Below are 19319 nucleotides of genomic sequence, written 5' to 3'. Positions count from 1 at the left end.
GGCAAAGATTCGTAGATTGTGTTCAGGGGAATTTTCGACAGCAGTATGCCTCGAGTTCAATGAGGAAGGAAGCACTGCTAGACCTGGTTCTTGGAAATGAGGTGAACCAAGTAGATCAAATATCAGTGGAGAAACATTTCGGCGACTAAGGTCATTGTATCATTAGATTTGGGATGATGGTAGAAAAGGACAATGGACAATCCAGAGGAAGAATAACTAACTATGGGAGAGCCGACTTCAATGGGGCAAGAACAGAGCTGAGCCAGATAGATTGGAACCAAAGGTTGGCAGGGAAAACTGTAGCTGAACAATTGGCTACCTTCAAAGAAAAAATAGTTTGGGCACAGTCAAGGTATATTCCCTCAAAAGGGAAAGGTAAAGCAAACAAATCCATGGATGAAAAAGGAGATAGAAATTAAGATGAAGAAGAAAAGGTGTGCTTATGACAGGTGTCAGGTAGAAAATACAACTGAGAACCAAGCAGAATACAGAAATTTCAGAGGGAAGGTGAAAAAGCAAGCAGGAGAAGCAGAGAGGGATCACGAGAAAAGACTGGCAGCCAACATAAAGGGGAATTCCAACGTCTCCTGTCGACACATAAATAGTGAGAGGGTGCCAGAGGAGAATTGCAAACATTACACCCTTGTTCAAGAAAGTTGGAAGGATAAGACCAGCAATTACAGACCAGTCAGTTTAACTTTGTTGGTTGGGAACCTTCTGGAGAAAATTATTTGGGATTGAGTTAGTACTCATATGGAAAAAGTTGAGTTGATTAGGAAGAGCCAGCATGGATTTCTAAAGGGGAAATCGTGATTACCTAACTTGTTGGAGTTTTTTGAAGAGGTAACAGAAAGAGTTGATGAGGGTAATGCTGTTAATGTGGTATACATGGACTTTCAAAAGACATTTCATACAGTGCCACATTAACAGCATTACCCTCATCAAGTCTTTCTGTTACCTCTAGACTTGAGAGAAAAGTTATTGCTCATGGAATATAAGGGCCAGTAGCAACATGGATACAAAATTGGCTGAAAATAGGAAGCAGAGAGTAATGGTCAATGGATATTTTTCGGGCTGGAGGAAGGTTTGTAGTGGATTTCCCCAGGGGTCGGTGGAACCCTTACTTTTTCTGTTATATATATTAATAATCTAGATCTGGGTGTGCAGAGGACAATTTCAAAGTTTGTGGATGATACCAAACTTGGAAGCAGTGTAAATTGTGAGGAAGACAGTATGGAACTTCAAAAGGACATAGAGAAGTTGGTGGAGTGGGCAGATAGGTGGCAGATAAAGTTCAACATGGAGAAATGTGAGATGATTCATTTTGGGAGGAAGAATATGGACAGACAATATAAAGTAAGGGATGCAATTCTTAAGAGTGTGCAGTAGCAGGGGGACCTGGGTGTGTATGTGCAAAGACCACTGAAGGTGGCAGGACAGGGGCAGAGAGCAGTTAATTAAGTGTACAGCATCCTGAGTTTTATTAATAGGGACATAGAGTACAATAGCAGGGATGTCATGCTGAGCTTATATAAGACACTAGTAGGACCTCATCTGGAGTATTGTGTACAATTCTGGGTGCCACACTATGGTAAGGATGTGATCACATTGGAGAAAGTGCAAAAGAGGTTTACAAGAATGTTTCCAAGGATGAGAGACTTCAGTTATGAAGATAGATTGGAGAGGTTGGGGCTGAATCACAAAGTCACAAAATCCTAATGACACAGAAGGAAGCCATTCAGCCTGTAGTGTATGCACCAGCCCTCCAAATGAGCATTATGACCTAGTGCCATTGCCCGGCCTTTTCCCCGTGCCCCTGCACATTGTCTGTATTTGAATAATCATATAATACCCTCTTGAATGCCTCGATTGAACTTGCCTCCACCACACTTCCAGGCAGTGTATTCCAGACCCGAACTACTCAGTGTGAAAAAGTTTTTTCATGTTACATTTATTTCTTTTGCAAACCACTTTAAATCTGTGCCCTCTTGCTCTTGATCCTTTTACGAGTTAGAACAGCTTCTCCTTATCTACTCAGTCCAACTGATTTTGAACATCTCTATCAAATCTCCTCTTGGACTTCTTCTCTCCAAGAAGAGTCCCAACTTCTCCAATCTATTGTCATGGCTGAAGTTTCTCATCCCTGGTACCATTCTTGTGAACCTCTTCTGCATTGTTTCCAATGTCTTCACATCCTTCCTATAATATGATGCCCAGAGCTGTACGCAACATTCCAGCTGAGGTCTAACAAATGTCTTGTATAAATTCAGCATAACACGCCTGCTCTTGCACTCTGTGCCTCTATTAATAGAGCCCAGAATACTATATGCTTTATTAACTGCTCTCTCCACCTGTCCTATCACCTTCAATGATCTATGCACATATACACCCAGGTCTTTCTGCTCCTGCACCCCTTTCAAAATTTCACCCCTTATTTTATATTGTCTGTCCATGTTCTTCCTACCAAAATCCATCACTGCACACTTTGCCCCATTGAACTTCATCTGCCACCTATCTGCTCACTCCACCAACTTATCTGTGTCCTCTTGAAGTTCCACACCATCCTCCTCACAGTTCACAACACTCCCAAGATTCGTATCATCTACAAACTTTGAAATTGTCCCCTACAAACCAAGGTTTAGATCATTAATATATATCAGAAAAAGCAAGTTCCCAATACCGACTCCTGGGGAACTCCACTACAAACGTTCTTCCAGCCCAAAAATATCCATTGACCATTATATTTTCGGGTCTGGAATGCACTGCCTGGAAGTGTGATGGAGGCAGGTTCAATCGAGGCATTCAAGAGGGTATTAGATGATTATTTGAATGAAAACAAGATGCAGGGTAATGGGGCAGGGGGGTGGGGGTGGCGGGGGGGAGAGGGCAGGGCAATGGCACCAGGTCATAATGTTCATTTGGAGAGCCGATGCAGACACGATGGGCCAAATGGCCTCTTTCTGTGCCGTTAAGGTTCTGTGACTCTCTGCTTCCTATTTTTCAGCCAATTTATATCCACGTTGCTACTGTCCCTTTTACCCCATGAGCAATAACTTTTCTCACAAGTCTGTTGTGTGGCACGGTATCAAATGCTTCTTCAAGGTCCACATACACTACTTCAACATCATTACCCTTATCGGCCTTTTCTGTTACCTCTTCAAAAAACTTCAGGAAGTTAGGTAAACGCGATATCCCCTTTAGAAATCCATGCTGGCTCTTCCTTATGAGCCCATATTTTTCCATGTGACTACTAATTCCATCTCAAATAATTGTTTCTAGAGTATTGCCCACCACTGAAGTTAAACTGATTGGTCTTATTTTGCAATCTTTTTTGAACAAGGGCATAATGTTTGTAATTCTCCAGTCCTCTGGCACCACCCCTGAGTCTAGGGAAAACTGAAAGATTATGGTCAGTGCCCCTGCAATTTCTACTCTTTCATCCTTCAATATCCTTGGATGCACCTCATCTAGTCCCAGTGCCTTGTCAACTTTAAGTACCAAGAGTCTATTCAACACTTCCACCTTTTCAATTTTGAAACATTCTTTGACAGAGTTTCCTCATCTGTCACCATGGCCTGGGTAGCATCTGCCTCCTTGGTAAAGACGGATGCAAAGTATTCATTTAATACCACAGCCATGGCCCCTTCATCCATGTGTAAATTCCCTTTCAGGTTCCTAATCGGCCCTACTCCTCCTTTTACCACCATTTTATTATTTTTATGCCTATAGAAGACTTTGGGATTCCCTGTTGTGTTGAGTGCCAGCCTTTTCTCATAATCCCTCTTTGCTTCTCTAATTTGCTTTTTCACCTCCCCTCTGAACCATCTCTATTCCTCTTGGCTCTCAATTGTATTTTCTACCTGACACCTGTCATAAGTGCACTTTTTCTTCTTTATCTTAATTTCTATCTCTTTCTTCAACCAGAGAGCTCTGGATTTGTTTGCTCTACCTTTCCCTTTCGATGGAATATACCTTAATTGTGCCCAAACCATTCTTTTTTGAAGGTAGCCCATTGTTCAGCTACAGCTTTTCCTGCCAATCTTTCATTTCAGTCTATCTGGCCCAGCTCCATTCTTGCCCCATCGAAGTCGGCTCTCCTTCTGTTAATTACCTTTACCCTGGATTGCCTATCATCCTTTTCTATCATCATCCTAAAACATACAAGACAATGATCACTGTCTCCTTAATGTCCCCCCATTGACACTTGATCTATTTGGCCCACCTCATTTCCAAGAACCAGGTCAAACAGTGGGTCTTTTGTTGTTGGATTAGGCACAGACTACTGTAGAGCATTCTCCAGAACACAGTTTAGGAACTTTTGCCCCTGTCCACCATTTACACTGCTACTGTCCAAGTCTACATTTGGGTAATTAAAGTGACCCATTATAACTACTCTGTATACTGCTTGCATCTCTCTGTAATTTCCCTGCAGATTTGTTCTTCTATGTCCTTTTCACTATCTATAGACTACACCGAGCAATGTAATTGCACCCTTTTTGTTCCTTAGCTCTAGTCAATTTTTTTCATTCCCATTCCCACTAACACTCCCATTTTTTCGGACGGTAGATGCTGGTAATGATTCTGCTGTTACCATTTATACCTCCTCTGGATATGACTTTTATTTGTTCAATTGACCCATTAGTTTCTTTACTTGTCTCATTATCACATAGTTTTGCCTTGCACCATGTCATTTAATCACTCCTGTCTTCCAACCTATCATAAAGTTGTTTGTTCTTTCTTCCTCTCTACCCCTTTGGTCAACTATAAAATCATTCTTCCAGTTTGGATAAAACTCCAGCGACGTGAAACATTCACTGTGAACACTGCTCAGTGTTTCCAACATTTTCTGTTTTGAGGTCGGATTTCCAGCATCTGCAGTATCTTATTTTTTTGGTCACTGTGGATCAGTTTTCTCTCACTTATCGTTATCTGTTTAAAAGTGAAGGTACTTTTAAGGAATGAGACAACAGTAACTATCACCCTGTTCTACATGAAATTAAACTCACTGCTCATTCCTCCTCAGTAACTCACAAAGTTTCCAGCTTGAATTGAACCGGGACTTTCTTCATGTAAAGTAAACGTGATAATCACTGCACGAGGGAAGTAAGTGCAAATCCCCCCGGACAGATGGGAACTGACCATCCATCTCTAGCTTTAATTCCCAAACAGAAAATGCTGCAGAAGAATCATCAAGTCAGGCTGCGTCTTTGGCCACTCTCAGCGTTTGAAACCGTCACAATGCCCGGGTGATTGACGGCAGGTCCGGGCCAATAGTAAAGGGGGTAGGACAGGAGGACCGAGCCGGAGCGGCTGGTCTTCCAACCAATGGGAGTGGATAAGGGGCGGGGCCGGGCTGTGAAACATGTGCGGTGTCGATAATGGCGACGGAGGGAAGCTTTTATGTCAGATCCGCAATCGGTAAGAGGGAGATGCCGAACCAAGGGAGCGATGGATCGGCGGGTGGGCGGGATGGTTTTGTAAACATGATGTGTAAGCGCAAAGCCCTAAAAAGAACTTCCCGTCCCCCCGTTTGCACCGAACTGGGCCGCAGCTTCAAGCGATGGGCCCAGGTCAACCGCCGCCATCTTTGTACGGGGCAATGTGAAGCAGGGCAATGTGCGACCGCCATCTTTGTAAGGGGCGACCTTTGTAACAACTGGGCGGAGCTAGTTACCTATTAAAAATAAAAATACCTGGAAAAACTCAGCAGGTCTGGCAGCATCTGCGGAGAGGAACACAGTTAACATTTCGAGTCTGTATGACTCTTCAACAGAACTAAGTAAAAATAGAAAAAAGGTGAAATATAAGCTGGTTTAAGGAGGGGTGGGACAGGTGGAGCTGGATAGAGGGCCAGTGATAGGTGGAGATAACCAAAAGATGTCATAGAGAAAAGTCTCAAGAGGTGTTGAAGGTGGTGATATTATCTAAGAAATGTGCTAATTAAGGGTAGAAAGCAGGACAAGCAAGGTACTGATAAAAGCAAAAAAAAAACTGCAGATGCTGGAAATCCAAAACAAAAACAAAAATACCTGGAAAAGTTCAGCAGGTCTGGCAGCATCTGCAGAGGAGCAGTTAACGTTTCGAGTCTGCATGACTCCTCAACAGAACTAAGGAAAAATAGAAAAGGGGTGAAATATAAGCTGGTTTAAGTGGGGAGGGTAGAACTGGATAGAGGGCCAAGTGGAGATAACCAAAAGATGCCACTAGGGCTATCTGTAACTTGCTCGTCCAGCTTTCTACCCTTAATTAGCACATTCCTTTCGATAATATCACCACCTTAAAACCTCTTTGTCTGTGACATCTTTTGGTTATCTCCACCTATCACGAGCCCTCTAACCAGCTCTTCTTGTCCCACACCCCCACAAACCAGCTTATATTTCACCCCTTTTCTATTTTTCCTTAGTTCTGTTGAAGAGTCATGCGGACTCGAAACGTTAACTGTGCTCCTCTCCACAGATGCTGCCAGACCTACTGAGTTTTTCCAGGTATTTTTGTTTTTGTCAAGGTACAGATAGCCCTAATGGGGGTGAGGTGGGGTGAAGGAATCAAAATAGGCTAAAAGGTAGAGATAAAACAATGGATGGAAATACATTTAAAAATAAGGGAAATAGGAGGGAAAAGAAAAATATATATAAATTATTGGGAAAAAAATGGGGGCTCGCAAAGGGGTTGGGGATGGAGGAGCGAGTTCATGATCTAAAATTGTTGAACTCAATATTCAGTCCAGAAGGCTGTAAGGTGCCTAGTCGGAAGATGAGGTGCTGTTCCTCCAGTTTGCGTTGAGCTTCACTGGAACCTTAACCGAGGTTTTCCACTCACGGTGGTTGACAGGGCCCTCAACCGTGTCCGGCCCATCTCCCGCGCATCCGCCCTCATACCTTCCTCTCCCTCCCAGAAGCATGATGGGGACCCCTTGTCCTCACTTATCATAAGACCATCAGACCATAAGACATATGAGCAGAAATTAGGTCATTCGGCCCATCGAGTCTGCTCCGCCATTCAATCATGGCTGATAAGTTTCTCAACCCCATTCTCACACCTTCTCCCCGTAACCTTTGATCCCCTTACCAATCAAGAACCTATCTATCTCAGTTTTAAATACACTCAATGACCTGGCCTCCACAGCCTTCTGTGGCAATGACTTCCATAGATTCACCACTCTCTGGTTAAAGAAGTTTCTTCTCATCTCTGTTTTAAAAGGTCTTCCCTTTACTCTGAGGCTGTGCCCTTGGGACTTAGTCTCTCCTACTAATGGAAACATCTTCCCCTCGTACACTCTATCCAGGCCTCTCACCCCACCAGCCTCCGCATTCAAAGGATCATCCTACGCCATTTCCGCCAACTCCAGCATGATGCCACCACCAAACACATCTTCCCTTCACGCCCCCTGGCGGCATTCCACAGGGATCGTTCCCTCCGGGACACCCTGGTCCACTCCTCCATCACCCCCTACACCTCAACCCCCTCCCACGGCACCTTCCCATGCAACCACAGAAGGTGCAACATCTGCCCCTTTACTTCCCCTCTCCTCACCATCCAAGGGCCCAAACACTCCTTTCAAGTGAAGCAGCATTTCACTTGCACTTCCCTCAACTTAGTCTACTGCATTTGTTGCTCCCAATGCAGTTTCCTCTACATTAGAGAGACCAAACGCAGACTGAGTGACCGCTTTACAGAACACCTTCAGTCTGTCCGCAAGCATGACCCAGACCTCCCTGTCGCTTGCCATTTCAACACTCTACCCTGCTCTCATGCCCACATGTCTGTCCTTGACCTTCTGGATTGAGTTCAACAATTTTAGATCATGAACTCTCTCCTCCATCCCCACCCCCTTTCCGATCCCCCTTTTTTTTCCAATAATTTATATAGATTTTTCTTTTCCCACCTATTTCCATTATTTTTAAATGTATTTCCATCCATTGTTTTATCTCTACCTTTTAGCCTATTTCGATTCCTTCACCCCACCCCCACTAGTGCTATCTGTACCTTGCTTGTCCTGCTTTCTACCCTTTATTAGCACATTCCTTAGATATCACCACTTTCAACACCTCTTTGTCCTTTTGTCTATGACATCTCTTAGTTGTCTCCACCTATCACTGGCCCTCTATCCAGCTCTACCCTCCACCCCTCTTAAACCAGCTTATATTTCACCTCTTTTCCATTTTTACTTAGTTCTGTTGAAGAGTCATACGGATTCGAAACGTTAACTGTCTTCCTCTCCGCAGATGCTTTCAGACTTGCTGAGTTTTTCCAGGTATTTTTATTTTTGTTTTGGATTTCCAGCATCTGCAGTTTTTTGCTTTTAGCTTGTTACCTATTGTTCAGAATGGTGCCTCCATTAATGCTTGTCCATTAAGCTGCATCACGCTTGGTAAGTTGACCCTCCATTACCCTGGTTTGCACAGACCCAGATGTCTTATTGATGACAGTAGAGAAGGCAGGAAAGGGAAGCAAATCCTGCTCTCCAGATCCCACGACCTCATAGGACGTCCTGCCCCATGTGCCCAAAGACCTGCAGGTCTGTTCAGTCACATGAAGACCCACGACAGAAACTCACGACCCTGAATAGAAGTCATCTGCGAATCGAGAAACTGCCGACGACAACAATGAGGGAGAAATGTGCAGCAGGGTGCATGCGCAAGGAAGCAGGAGCAGAGAGGGGTGTGAATTTCTATCCTGGATTGACAGTAATGGATTGTAGAAACTCCTATTACAGGGGGTTAGAAGGGGAGGATTTACACATAGCAAACTCAAATCAAGAGAAATGTTTGTCTCTTTGGAAATTTTAATCTTGGACTGACAGTGATTGCTTTTGTAAACATCTTTTAAAAGCTATTAGCAGACAGGAAACTCAAACCAAATGTCACTTCAAAACCTGAAAGAATCACCCGATTCATCAGGACCTGGATATTATCAGCCTATGAGTGTAAGCATTGAGTTCCAAGTCATTACTGTGTAAAATTTCTTCCTCACATCTCTCCTGTACATCTTGCTCAAAATCTTAAATCTGTGTCCTGTAATCCTTTTACAATCAGCTGATGGGAACAGCTTTTCTTAACCTACCTTATCTAAACCTATCATAAACTTGTACACCCCGATCAAATCTCCCCTCAATCTCTGTTGCTCCAAGGAGAACAATCCCCGTTTCTCCAACCTAACCTGCCAATTAATATTCCTCATCCCTGGAACCATTCTGGTAAATCTCCTCTGCACCCTCTCAAGGGCCCTCACATCCTTCATAATGTGTGGTGACCACTGGTTTGCACAGACCCAGATGTTCTGTGTTCGTGTCTGTGATGTCATCACACACTGACAATTGCTCAGTGACATCACCCTGCTTCCCGGGTATTTCCACAACTGGGAGATTTTTCTCTCACTCCAGTGCTTCTGATATTTTTCCAGCTGCAGGCTCCAGCAGGAGATTTTAATATTGAAAACAGTGGAATTGTTTCAGAGGTGAGTATTTTTGAATATTCATCTACAATTTAGTACATTTAGTGCTGTGCTCTGGTTCCAAGGCTCTGGGGCTGGTGTGCCTCCTTTACTGTGGATCTGAATCCATGCCCATCCATTGCTCTGTTTCAACTCTGCCCTCCCTGATCACCTCTCTGCCAATGTCTAACTTCCTCTGTCTCTAATATTGGGCTTATTTTAGTTATGTTTAGTTTTTACTGTTCCTTCTGCCGACTATGTCTAAATGAGGTTTCCACCATTGCCCATCCCCTGACCATGTGCTGCTGGCTTCCCAGCTTTATCTTCCCACGATATCTTTCATTGTCAGGAATTGTTTTTCCTGAACTACAGTCCATTTCTCTTCCGCTTCTGAGCTTATATTGATCACCAAATTCTGCACCATCTTTAATACCCGTAATTCATTACACACACCCTGAAACGTTAACGCTGTTTCTCCCTCCACAGATACTACCCGACCTGCTCAGTATTTCCAGCATTTGCTGTTTTTAATTCAGATTTCTAGCAGCTGCAGTATTTTGCTATTATTTTATTGCAGGCATTGCTCACAGAACCAAGCCTAGCAACACAGATGGACCAATTAAAAGCCGATTTGTTGTAGGATAGGCATTGGTTGTAGAAATAGTCCCTGGCCTCTAATTTAGGAACTTTTTCATCGAGTCAAACAATCACTGAAGGATTGCAATACAGGCCGATGCTATTCAGCCCGTCCTGCCTGTGCTCGCTCTCTGCAAGAGCAAATCAGCTAGTCCCACTCCCCTGCACTTTCACTAACAAGACCAGCAGCAGATATTTCCCATCCCCAGTTACCTGTGGAGAAGATGATGTTTGACCTTCTTGAACCGCTGCAGTCCATGTGGTGAATGTGCTCCCACAATGATGTTAGATAAAGTTACAGGATACAGTGGTATCTGTCCAAAATCAACAGTAATAATTCGTATTTGTACAGTGCCTTTCATGTATTAGACCTTTTCAGGCTGCTTCACAGGAGTTTTATGAATCAAGAGCCTTTGTAGATCAGTGAGTACGAGGGTGATGGCTGGATGAGACTTGGTCTGAGTAAACACACAGAAGCAGATGACCTCAAGATTACAGGGAGATTGAATGTGGGAGGCTGGCAGTGTGTTGGGATAGTTAAGTTTAGAGGTAACAAAGGAATGGATGAGAGTTTAAGCAGCAGATGAGCTGGGACCAGGGCAGAGTCGGAGCTGAAAACATTCAGTAATGGTGATGAAGCTGATATGTGGTTGGAAGCTCAGTTTGGGGTGAAATATTTCACCATTGTTGTGAACAGTCTGATTCAGTCTCAGACAGTTGCCAGGGCTGGGATGGAGTTGGTGGTCAGGGAGTGGAGTTTGTGGCGGGGACTGAAGACAATGGCTTTCGTCTTCTCAATATTTAAATGAGGGAAATTTCTGTTCATCCAGTACTGGATGTCAGAGAAGTCAGGACAATATGTGACTTGGGAGGGGAACTTGGAGATGATGGTCTTCACATATGCCTGCTGTCCTTGTCCCTCTAAGTGATGGAGGTTGAGAATTTGGGAGGTTCTCTGAAAGTTCTGGTTGAGTTGTAGTTATGTAAAATCTCCCTTCTTCACCCCTTGCCTCTCCCACCCTACTGCTTGTCTCTCTTGCTCTCTTCTCCCATCTAGTCTTGTGTAGGCCCAGACCAGGTGGCAGGTTCCCTTTCTTGAAGGACATTAGTCATCCAGCTGGGTTTTTACAACAATTCAGCAGTTTTCATGGTCACTTCTTCCTAATGCCAGCCCCACAAATTACCATATTCACAATTTGCCTTTATGTTTTTGTGGGTTCTCTCTCACTCCTTTTTTTCTGTTTTAATTCAATTTCACAGGGTATTAAAGGGGAGGATTTGCAGTCGGGAAACTCAAATCAATCATCACATCAAAATCTGACAGAGTTGCCTAATTTATCATAATCTGAATACCATCGGATTTTGAACATGGAAGGAGAAAGCACTGTTCACAGTGAGGAGAAACCGTACACGTGTTCTGTGTGTGGACGAGGCTTCAGCCAATCATCTGACTTGTCAGAACACAAATGCCGTCTCAACAGAGAGAAACCGTGGAAATGTGGGGACTGTGGGAAGGGATTTAATTACCCATCTGAGCTGGAAAATCATCAGCGAGTTCACACTGGGGAGAGGCCGTTCACCTGCTCTGAGTGTGGGAAGGGATTCACTTGTTCATCAACCCTGCTGCAACATCAACAAGTTCACACTGACGAGAGGCCTTTCAAATGTCCAGACTGCGGGAAGTGCTATAAAAGTCCCCGGGAACTGACTGGCCATCAACGTGTTCACTCTGACGAGAGACCGTTCAGGTGCTCTCACTGTGGAACTGGGTTCAAGACATTATCTGTCCTCACTGTACACCAGCGAATTCACACTGGGGAGCGACCGTTCATCTGCTCAAATTGTGGGAAGGGATTTGCTCACTCATCTCACCTGCTGACACACCAGCGTATTCACACTGGGGAGAGACCTTTTAAGTGCCCAGACTGCAGGAAGGGCTTTAAAAGTTCCTGGGAACTGATGTTTCATCAACGTCTTCACACTGGCGAGAGGCCGTTCAGGTGCTCTCATTGTGGGGCTGGGTTTAGGCGATCACCTGATCTGATTGTACACCAGCGAGTTCACACCGCAGAGAGGCCATTCACCTGCTCCGAGTGTGGGAAGGGATTCACTCGGTCATCCACTCTGCTGGAACACCAGCGAGTTCACACTGGGGAGAGGCCGTTCACCTGCTCCGACTGTGGGAAGGGATTCACTCGGTCATCCCACCTGCTGACACACCAGCGCACTCACACTGGGGAGAGGCCGTTCACCTGTGCTGAATGTGGGAAGGGGTTCAGTCAGTCATCCCACCTACTGACACATCAGCGAATTCATACTGGGGAGAAGCCGTTCACCTGTTCTGAGTGCGGGAAGAGGTTCACTCAGTTATCCAACCTGCTGCTACACCAACGAGTTCACAAGTAACGATAATGATTGGATTTTTCTGTTAATCATATTTGGGGTGAACCGTTGTTCATTGGGGTCTGTTTCTGCTGATGTTAATAAACTTTAGCCCAGTTATTGTGTTATTAATACTGTGGATAAAAGTCAAATAAAACAGCTTTGTGCTAAACAAAATGTGTTGAATCTTTTTAATATCTCTAACGTGTTAGGTCCTTTTGAAAACTCTTGCTTTCCCTGTCTCATCCATCCAGAGCTCCAGCAACAAGTGTGAGGAGCTCATGGAGCTTCCTTGTCACTAAGATTGAGACAATCCAATCAGCTGCCTCTGCTGCTTCCCTCTCTTCCACTAGCCCACTGGGACAAACTGCCTCTAAAGTTCCCCCTTGTCTAAGCCCTGAATTCACATCTTTCTCCAGTTTCTCTCCTATCCTCTATCTCCCTCAGAGCTCATCTTGTCCATGAAACACACCTTCTGCTCCCTTGACCCTATTCTCACTAAACTACCGACCATCCATCTTCCCCACATTAGCTGATATTGTTCATGGTTCTCTCTCTCTTTTGATAAAGTCCCTCTTGCCTTTAAATGCACTGTCATTATCCGCCCTAAAACAAAACAACCCTTCACCTCATCATTTTTGCAAACTACCGCCCCATCTCCAACCTCCCTTTCCTCTCCAAAGTTCTTGAACTTGGTGTCCCCCAAGGATCTATCCTTGGTCCCTCCTATTTCTCATCTACATGCTGCCAGTAGGTGACATCATCCAAAAGCACCGTGTTAGTTTTCACATGTACATTGACAACGCCCAGCTCTACCTCACCACCATCCCTCTCCATTCCTCCACTGTTACTAAATTATCAAACTGTTTATCCGACATCCAGTACTGGATGAGCAGAAATTTCCTGCAATTAAAAATTGGGAAGACCAAAGCCGTTGTCGCCGGTCATCACTACAAATTCCGTTCCCTAACTACCGAGTCCATCCCTCTCCCTGGGAACTGTCTGAGGCTGAACCACACTCTTCACAATCTTGGTGTCAGATTTGACCCCAAGATGAGTTTCTGACGACATATCCACACCATCTAATACCAGACATTTCAATCTCCATAACGTCGCCTGTCTCCACCCCATCCCAGCTCATCTGCTGCTGAAACCCTCATCCATGCGCGTGTTACCTTTAGACTTGACCATTCCAAAACATTCCTGACTAGCCTCTCACATTCTCTCTGTCCCTACACAGAAACATGATCTCATCCAAAACTCTGCTGCCCATGTGCTTTCTCACACCAAGTCCCATTCGCCCATCAGCCCTGTGCTCACTGATCTACATTGGCTCCAGATCAAGCAATGCCTCGATTTTAAAATTCACATTCTTGTTTTCACATCCTGCCATGGCCCCGTCTCTATCTCTGTAATCTCCAGTTTCACAGTCCTCTAAGATACCTGCGCTCCCCTTATTCTGGCCTCTTCGAACATCCCTGATTTTAATTACCACAGCATTGGTGGCGGGGCCTAGGCATGAAGCTCTGAATTTTTTTGGAAAAATATACTTTATTCATAAAATTTCTGGAAGAGTGTTACAAAACATTTCTAAATTGCAATCAGATTCAACTTTTACACATGGATCACGAGGTGCTTCAATACAATCAATTAATATTACAATCATTTCAATGTGGTCATTACAGACAGTCAGACAGTGCAATGGTATTGAAGTTATCAACATACATCATGTTGCACTCTGAGGTGCTTCAATACAATTAGTGCAATTCAATGCATACATTTTTTGTGAGCCATACAGCCTGAGGGGTTTATACCTTTCCCAGCCCCTCGGTGCATATGGCTGAAAGGTCTTAGCGACCTTTCCCCATTGCACCTTTGCGGCAGCTGCCCCAAGCTTTAGTGTGTCCCTCAGCACATAGTCCTGGACCTTGGAATGTGCCAGTCTGCAACACTTGGTCGGGGATAACTTCGCGCTGGAAGACCAACAAGTTTCGAGCAGACCAAAGAGCGTCTTTCACCGAGTTGATGGTCCTCCAGCTGCAGTTGATGTTTGTCTCGGTGTGTGTCCCTGGAACAGCCCGTAGAGCACAGAGTCCCGTGTCACCTCGACAGAAACCATTGCATTTCTCTCCAGACCTTCTTTGCAAAGGCACAATCCACAAGGAGGTGAACAACAGTCTTGTCTCCACCACAGCCACCTCAAGGGCAATGTGCAGAGGGGATGAGACTCCTAGAATGTTGGAAGGATCTGATGGGGAGGGCCTTTCTCACCACCAGCCAAGCTACATCTTGGTGCTTGTTGGAAAGTTCTGGCGATGAGGCATTCTGCCAAATGACTTTGACAGTCTGCTCGGGGAACCATCTGACAGGATCCACCAACTCCTTTTCCCACAGGGCCTCTAAGACGTTACGTGCCAACCACTGCCTGATGGACTTGTGGTCAAAGGTGTTTGTCTGCATAAATTTTTCCATGAGGGACGGGTGGTATGGCATGGTCCAACTACTTGGAGCGTTCCACAGCAGCATGGCCAGACCCATCCTTCGCCACACCAGGGATAGATAGAACCTCAGCATGTAGTGATACTTGGTGTTTGCATACCCAGAGTCTACGCACAGCTTGATGCAGCTGCACACAAAGATGGCCATCTGGATGAGGGCGATGTTGGGCATGTTTTCTCCCCCCTTATCTAGAAGCTTGTACATCGTGTCCCTGCGGACATGACCTATTTTCGGCCTCCAGATAAAGTGAAAGATGGCTCGGGTGATCGCCATCACGCAGGAGTGTGGAATGGGCCAGACCTGCGCCACGTACAGCCTGAAGCTCTGAAATTCCTTCCCTAAACCTCTCGGCCACTCTCCTGATTAAAGATGTTTGATACAATCTGCCTCTCGAATCCAACTTTTGGCCATCGACCTTAACATCGCCCTTAGTGACTCGGTCTCTAATTTTGCTTTATGAAACTCCTCTGAAGCACCTTGTGAAGTTTTATTACAACAAACGTGTTCTATAAATACAAGTTGTTTCTCTTTCACGACAGTTTGCACAAAGTAAGATTCTGAAAAAAGCAATTAGATGAATAACCAATAAGTCCAATTTCTTTGGTGGTATCAGTTAAAACATGAATGTTGGCCCCACGGCACCTGGAGAACTCCCCTGCAGACAGTATGTGGAGTTATTGAGGTCTCCTGAGCTGAGAGTGGAACTGATTGAGCTGTTGGGTTTGGAGTGTACCTTGAAGAACCGCTGTCTGGGATCTTTCCTCTTAATTCACTGACTCCCAACTGAAGTTCTTTCTACAGTAAACTAGTTAAGTTTGAATATCAATCTCAATTTCATCTTTGGAGCAAAATCTACAACTTTAAATTAGCTGTAAAAAAGTAAGATCTAGTGTTCATTTAGCCCCTTTCAGGCCCTCAAAACATCCCAAACCGATTCACAGTCAATGATGCATTTTGGAAGGAAGAATGAGGAGAGGCAGCATAAACTAAATAGTACAATTCTAAACAGAGTGACCTGGGAGCTTATGTGAACTGATCCTAGAATACGACAGGACAAGTTGACCAAGCCATTTGAATAAAGTTAATGCGTTCCTTGGATTTATTAATAGAGGCATGGAGTACAAAAGCAAGTCAGTTATCCTGAATCTTTATAAATCTGGGGTTAATCCTAAACTGAAATATCATGTTTAGTTCTGTGTACCACACTTTAGGAAAGATGTTAAGGCTTTGGAGAGGGTGCAGGGAAAGTTTACCAAAATAGGAACAGGGATGAGAGGTTTCAGCTATGTGGAGGGGCTGGAGAAGCTGGGATTGTTCTCTTTAGAGCAGAGAAGGTTAAGGAGTGATTTAATAGGTGTGGACATTTTTGAAGAGTTTTCATCTACATGGGGATAAATTGTTTCCATTAGCAGGATGGTTGGTAACCACAGGACACAGATTTAAAACAATTGGCAAAAATCCAGAGTGAAGATGAGTAGAGATTATTTTACTCAGTGAGTTACAATGATCTGGAACACATTGTCTGAATGACTGGTGGAAGCAGATTCTGTTGTCACTTTCAAAACTGATTTGGACCTTGATTTAATAAGGAAAGATTTGGAGGGGTCTCGGAAAAGAGCAGGAGAGTGGGGCGGATTGATCACATTTTCAGAGACATTGCAGGCACAATGGGCTGAATGGTCACCATCCATGCTCTGTGATTCAATCATATGATGTTTACTATGAATCATATTGTTATAGATCATACAATCTCCTAATACAACAGCAGAGAAGGAGGCTCCATCCAATGACCTCTCACCTGACAGCTCACAATACATGGGTAATTGACCGCAGCTCTGGACCAATAGGAAGAGGGTGCAGGACAGAAGGACCGAGTAGCAGCCCCTGCTCCTCCAGCTAGGGGAGGCAATGGCATAGTGCTATTGTCGCTAGACTAGTACTCCAGAGACCCAGGCTAATGTTCTGGGGGTCTGGGATTGAATCCTGCCATGGTAGCTAGTGGAATTTGAATTCAATATGTGGGTGTTGCTGACAAGGTCAGAATTTGTTGCCCATCCCTAATTGCTCTTGAGAATAGGCTGGTGTGAACCACATTCTTGAATACAACTGACTAGCTTGTTCAGACAATTCAGAGGGCAGTCAAGAGCCAACTTCATTGCAGTGGGTCTGGAGTCACATGTAAGCCAGACCAGGTAAGGATGGCAGATTTCCTTCCTTGAAGGACATTAGTGAACCAGAGGGGTTTTGTTATAACAATTTTTGATAGTTGTCATGGTCACCATTACTGAGACTAGCTTTATTATCCAGGTATATTAATTCAGAGCTGAGGAAGAAGTCATATTGGACTCGAAACATTAACTCTGTTTCTCCCAGACTACTGAGGTTTTCCTGCACTTGCTGTAGATGTGGCTGGATACACAAGCAATGCAGGTGAACAGCAAGTCCCAGGTGTGAACTCGCTGGTGTATCCAGAGACTGGGTAACTGAGTCAATGCCTTCCCACACACACAGCATGTTTTATTGTTTCTCCCCAGTGTGAACTCGCTGGTGTTTCTGCAGTCTGGATGATTTGATGAATCATTTCCCACACATGGAGCTGATAAATAGCCTCTCCCCCGCATGACGGTATCGATGTGGTTCTAGCAGGAACGGACAACTGAATCGCTTCCCAAAGTCCCCACATTTCCATGGTTTCTCCATACAGCAGGTGCCCTTGTGTCTCTACATGTTGGACGATCAGTTGAAGCCTTACATAGGCTCCACAGCACAGAAACAGGCCATTTGGCCCAACCAGTCCACATCGGTGTTTATGTTCCACTCGAGCCTCCTCCCATCTCTAGATCTAAAGCTACCATCATAACCTGGTATTCTCTTCTCTGTTAAATGCTTGTCCAGCTTCCCCTTAAACACATCCAAGCTATTCACTTCACCCACTCCCTGTGGAAGTGAGCTACACATTCTCACCACTCTCTGGGTGAAGTTTCTTCTGAATTCCCCATTGGATTTCTTGGTGACTCTCTCATATTGATGGTCTCTAGTTATGTTCTTCCCCACAAGAGGAAACATCATCTCTATCAAAACCTTTAATCATTTTAAAGACCTCAATTAAGTCACCCCTGAGCCTTCACTTCTCAAGAGACCCAGTCTGTCAATCCTTTCTTGATAATGTAAACCTACACATTTCACAGAATTACAGTGCAGAAGAGGCCCTTCGGCCCATCGAGTCTGCACCGACATGTGAGAAACACCTGACCTATCTACCTAATCCCATTTACCAGCTCTTGGCCCATAGCTTTGAATGTTATGATGTGCCAAGTGCTCATCCAGGTACTTTTTAAAGGATGTGAGGCAACCCGCCTCCACCACCCTCCCAGGCAGTGCATTCCAAACTGTCACCACCCTCTGGGTAAAAAAGTTTTTCCTCACATCCCCCCCTAAACCTCCTGCCCCTCACCTTGAACTTATGTCCCCTCGTGACTGACCCTTCAACTAAGGGGAACAGCTGCTCCCTATCCACCCTGTCCATGCCCCTCATAATCTTGTAGACCTCGATCAGGTGTACCCGTCTTCTCTGCTCCAACGAAAACAACCCAAGTCTATCCAATGTCTCTTCATAACATAAAATGTTTCATCCCAGGCAACATCCTGGTGAATCTCCTCTGCAACCCCTCCAGTGCAATCACATCCTTCCTATAATGTGGCGACCAGAACTGCACACAGTACTCCAGCTGTGGCCTCACCAAGGTTCTGCACAATTCCAGCATGACCTCCCTACTTTTGTAATCTATGCCTCGACTGATAATGGCAAGTGACGCATATGCCTTTTTCACCACCCCACTAACATACTCCTCTGCCTTCAGAGATCTATGGACACACACACCAAGGTCCCTTTGTTCTTCAGAACTTCCTAGCATCATGCCATTCATTGAATACTTCCTTGTGAAATTACTCCTTCCAAAGTGTATCACCTCACACTTTTCAGGATTAAATTCTATCTGCCACTTATCTGCCCATTTGACCACCCCATCTATATCTTCCTGTAGCCCAAGACCTCACTGTTAATCACCCAGCCAATCTTTGTGTCATCCACAAACTTACTAATCCTACCCCCCACATAGTCATCTATATCATTTATATAAATGAAGAATAATAGGGGACCCAGCACAGATCCCTGTGGCACAGGGCACGGTCACTAATGCAGCCTTCTATCATCACCCTCTGTCTCCGATAACTAAGCCAATTATGAATCCACCTTATCAAATTGCCCTGTATCCCATGTGCATCTGCCTTCTTTATAAGTCTCCCATGTGGGACCTTGTCAAAGGCTTTGCTGAAATCTATGTAAACTACATCAACTGCACTACCCTCAT

The 19319-nt window shown here is 44.7% G+C and overlaps 1 protein-coding gene across 1 annotated transcript; it reads left to right on the top strand.

The window, feature by feature from the left end:
• Positions 1–5346: 5346 nt before the first annotated feature.
• Positions 5347–12572, top strand: LOC121270236 (zinc finger protein 239-like). The gene is made up of 2 exons (XM_041175554.1): positions 5347–5418; positions 11329–12572. Exon 2 carries the CDS (start codon positions 11437–11439, stop codon positions 12472–12474), a length of 1038 nt encoding a protein of 345 aa, XP_041031488.1. The 5' UTR covers positions 5347–5418; positions 11329–11436; the 3' UTR covers positions 12475–12572.
• The last annotated feature ends 6747 nt before the right edge of the window (positions 12573–19319 follow it).

The sequence above is a fragment of the Carcharodon carcharias genome, chromosome 27, assembly GCF_017639515.1.
Source record: "Carcharodon carcharias isolate sCarCar2 chromosome 27, sCarCar2.pri, whole genome shotgun sequence".
NCBI classification, from domain to species: Eukaryota; Metazoa; Chordata; class Chondrichthyes; order Lamniformes; family Lamnidae; genus Carcharodon; species Carcharodon carcharias.
This window is presented reverse-complemented; position numbering and strand designations above follow the sequence as displayed.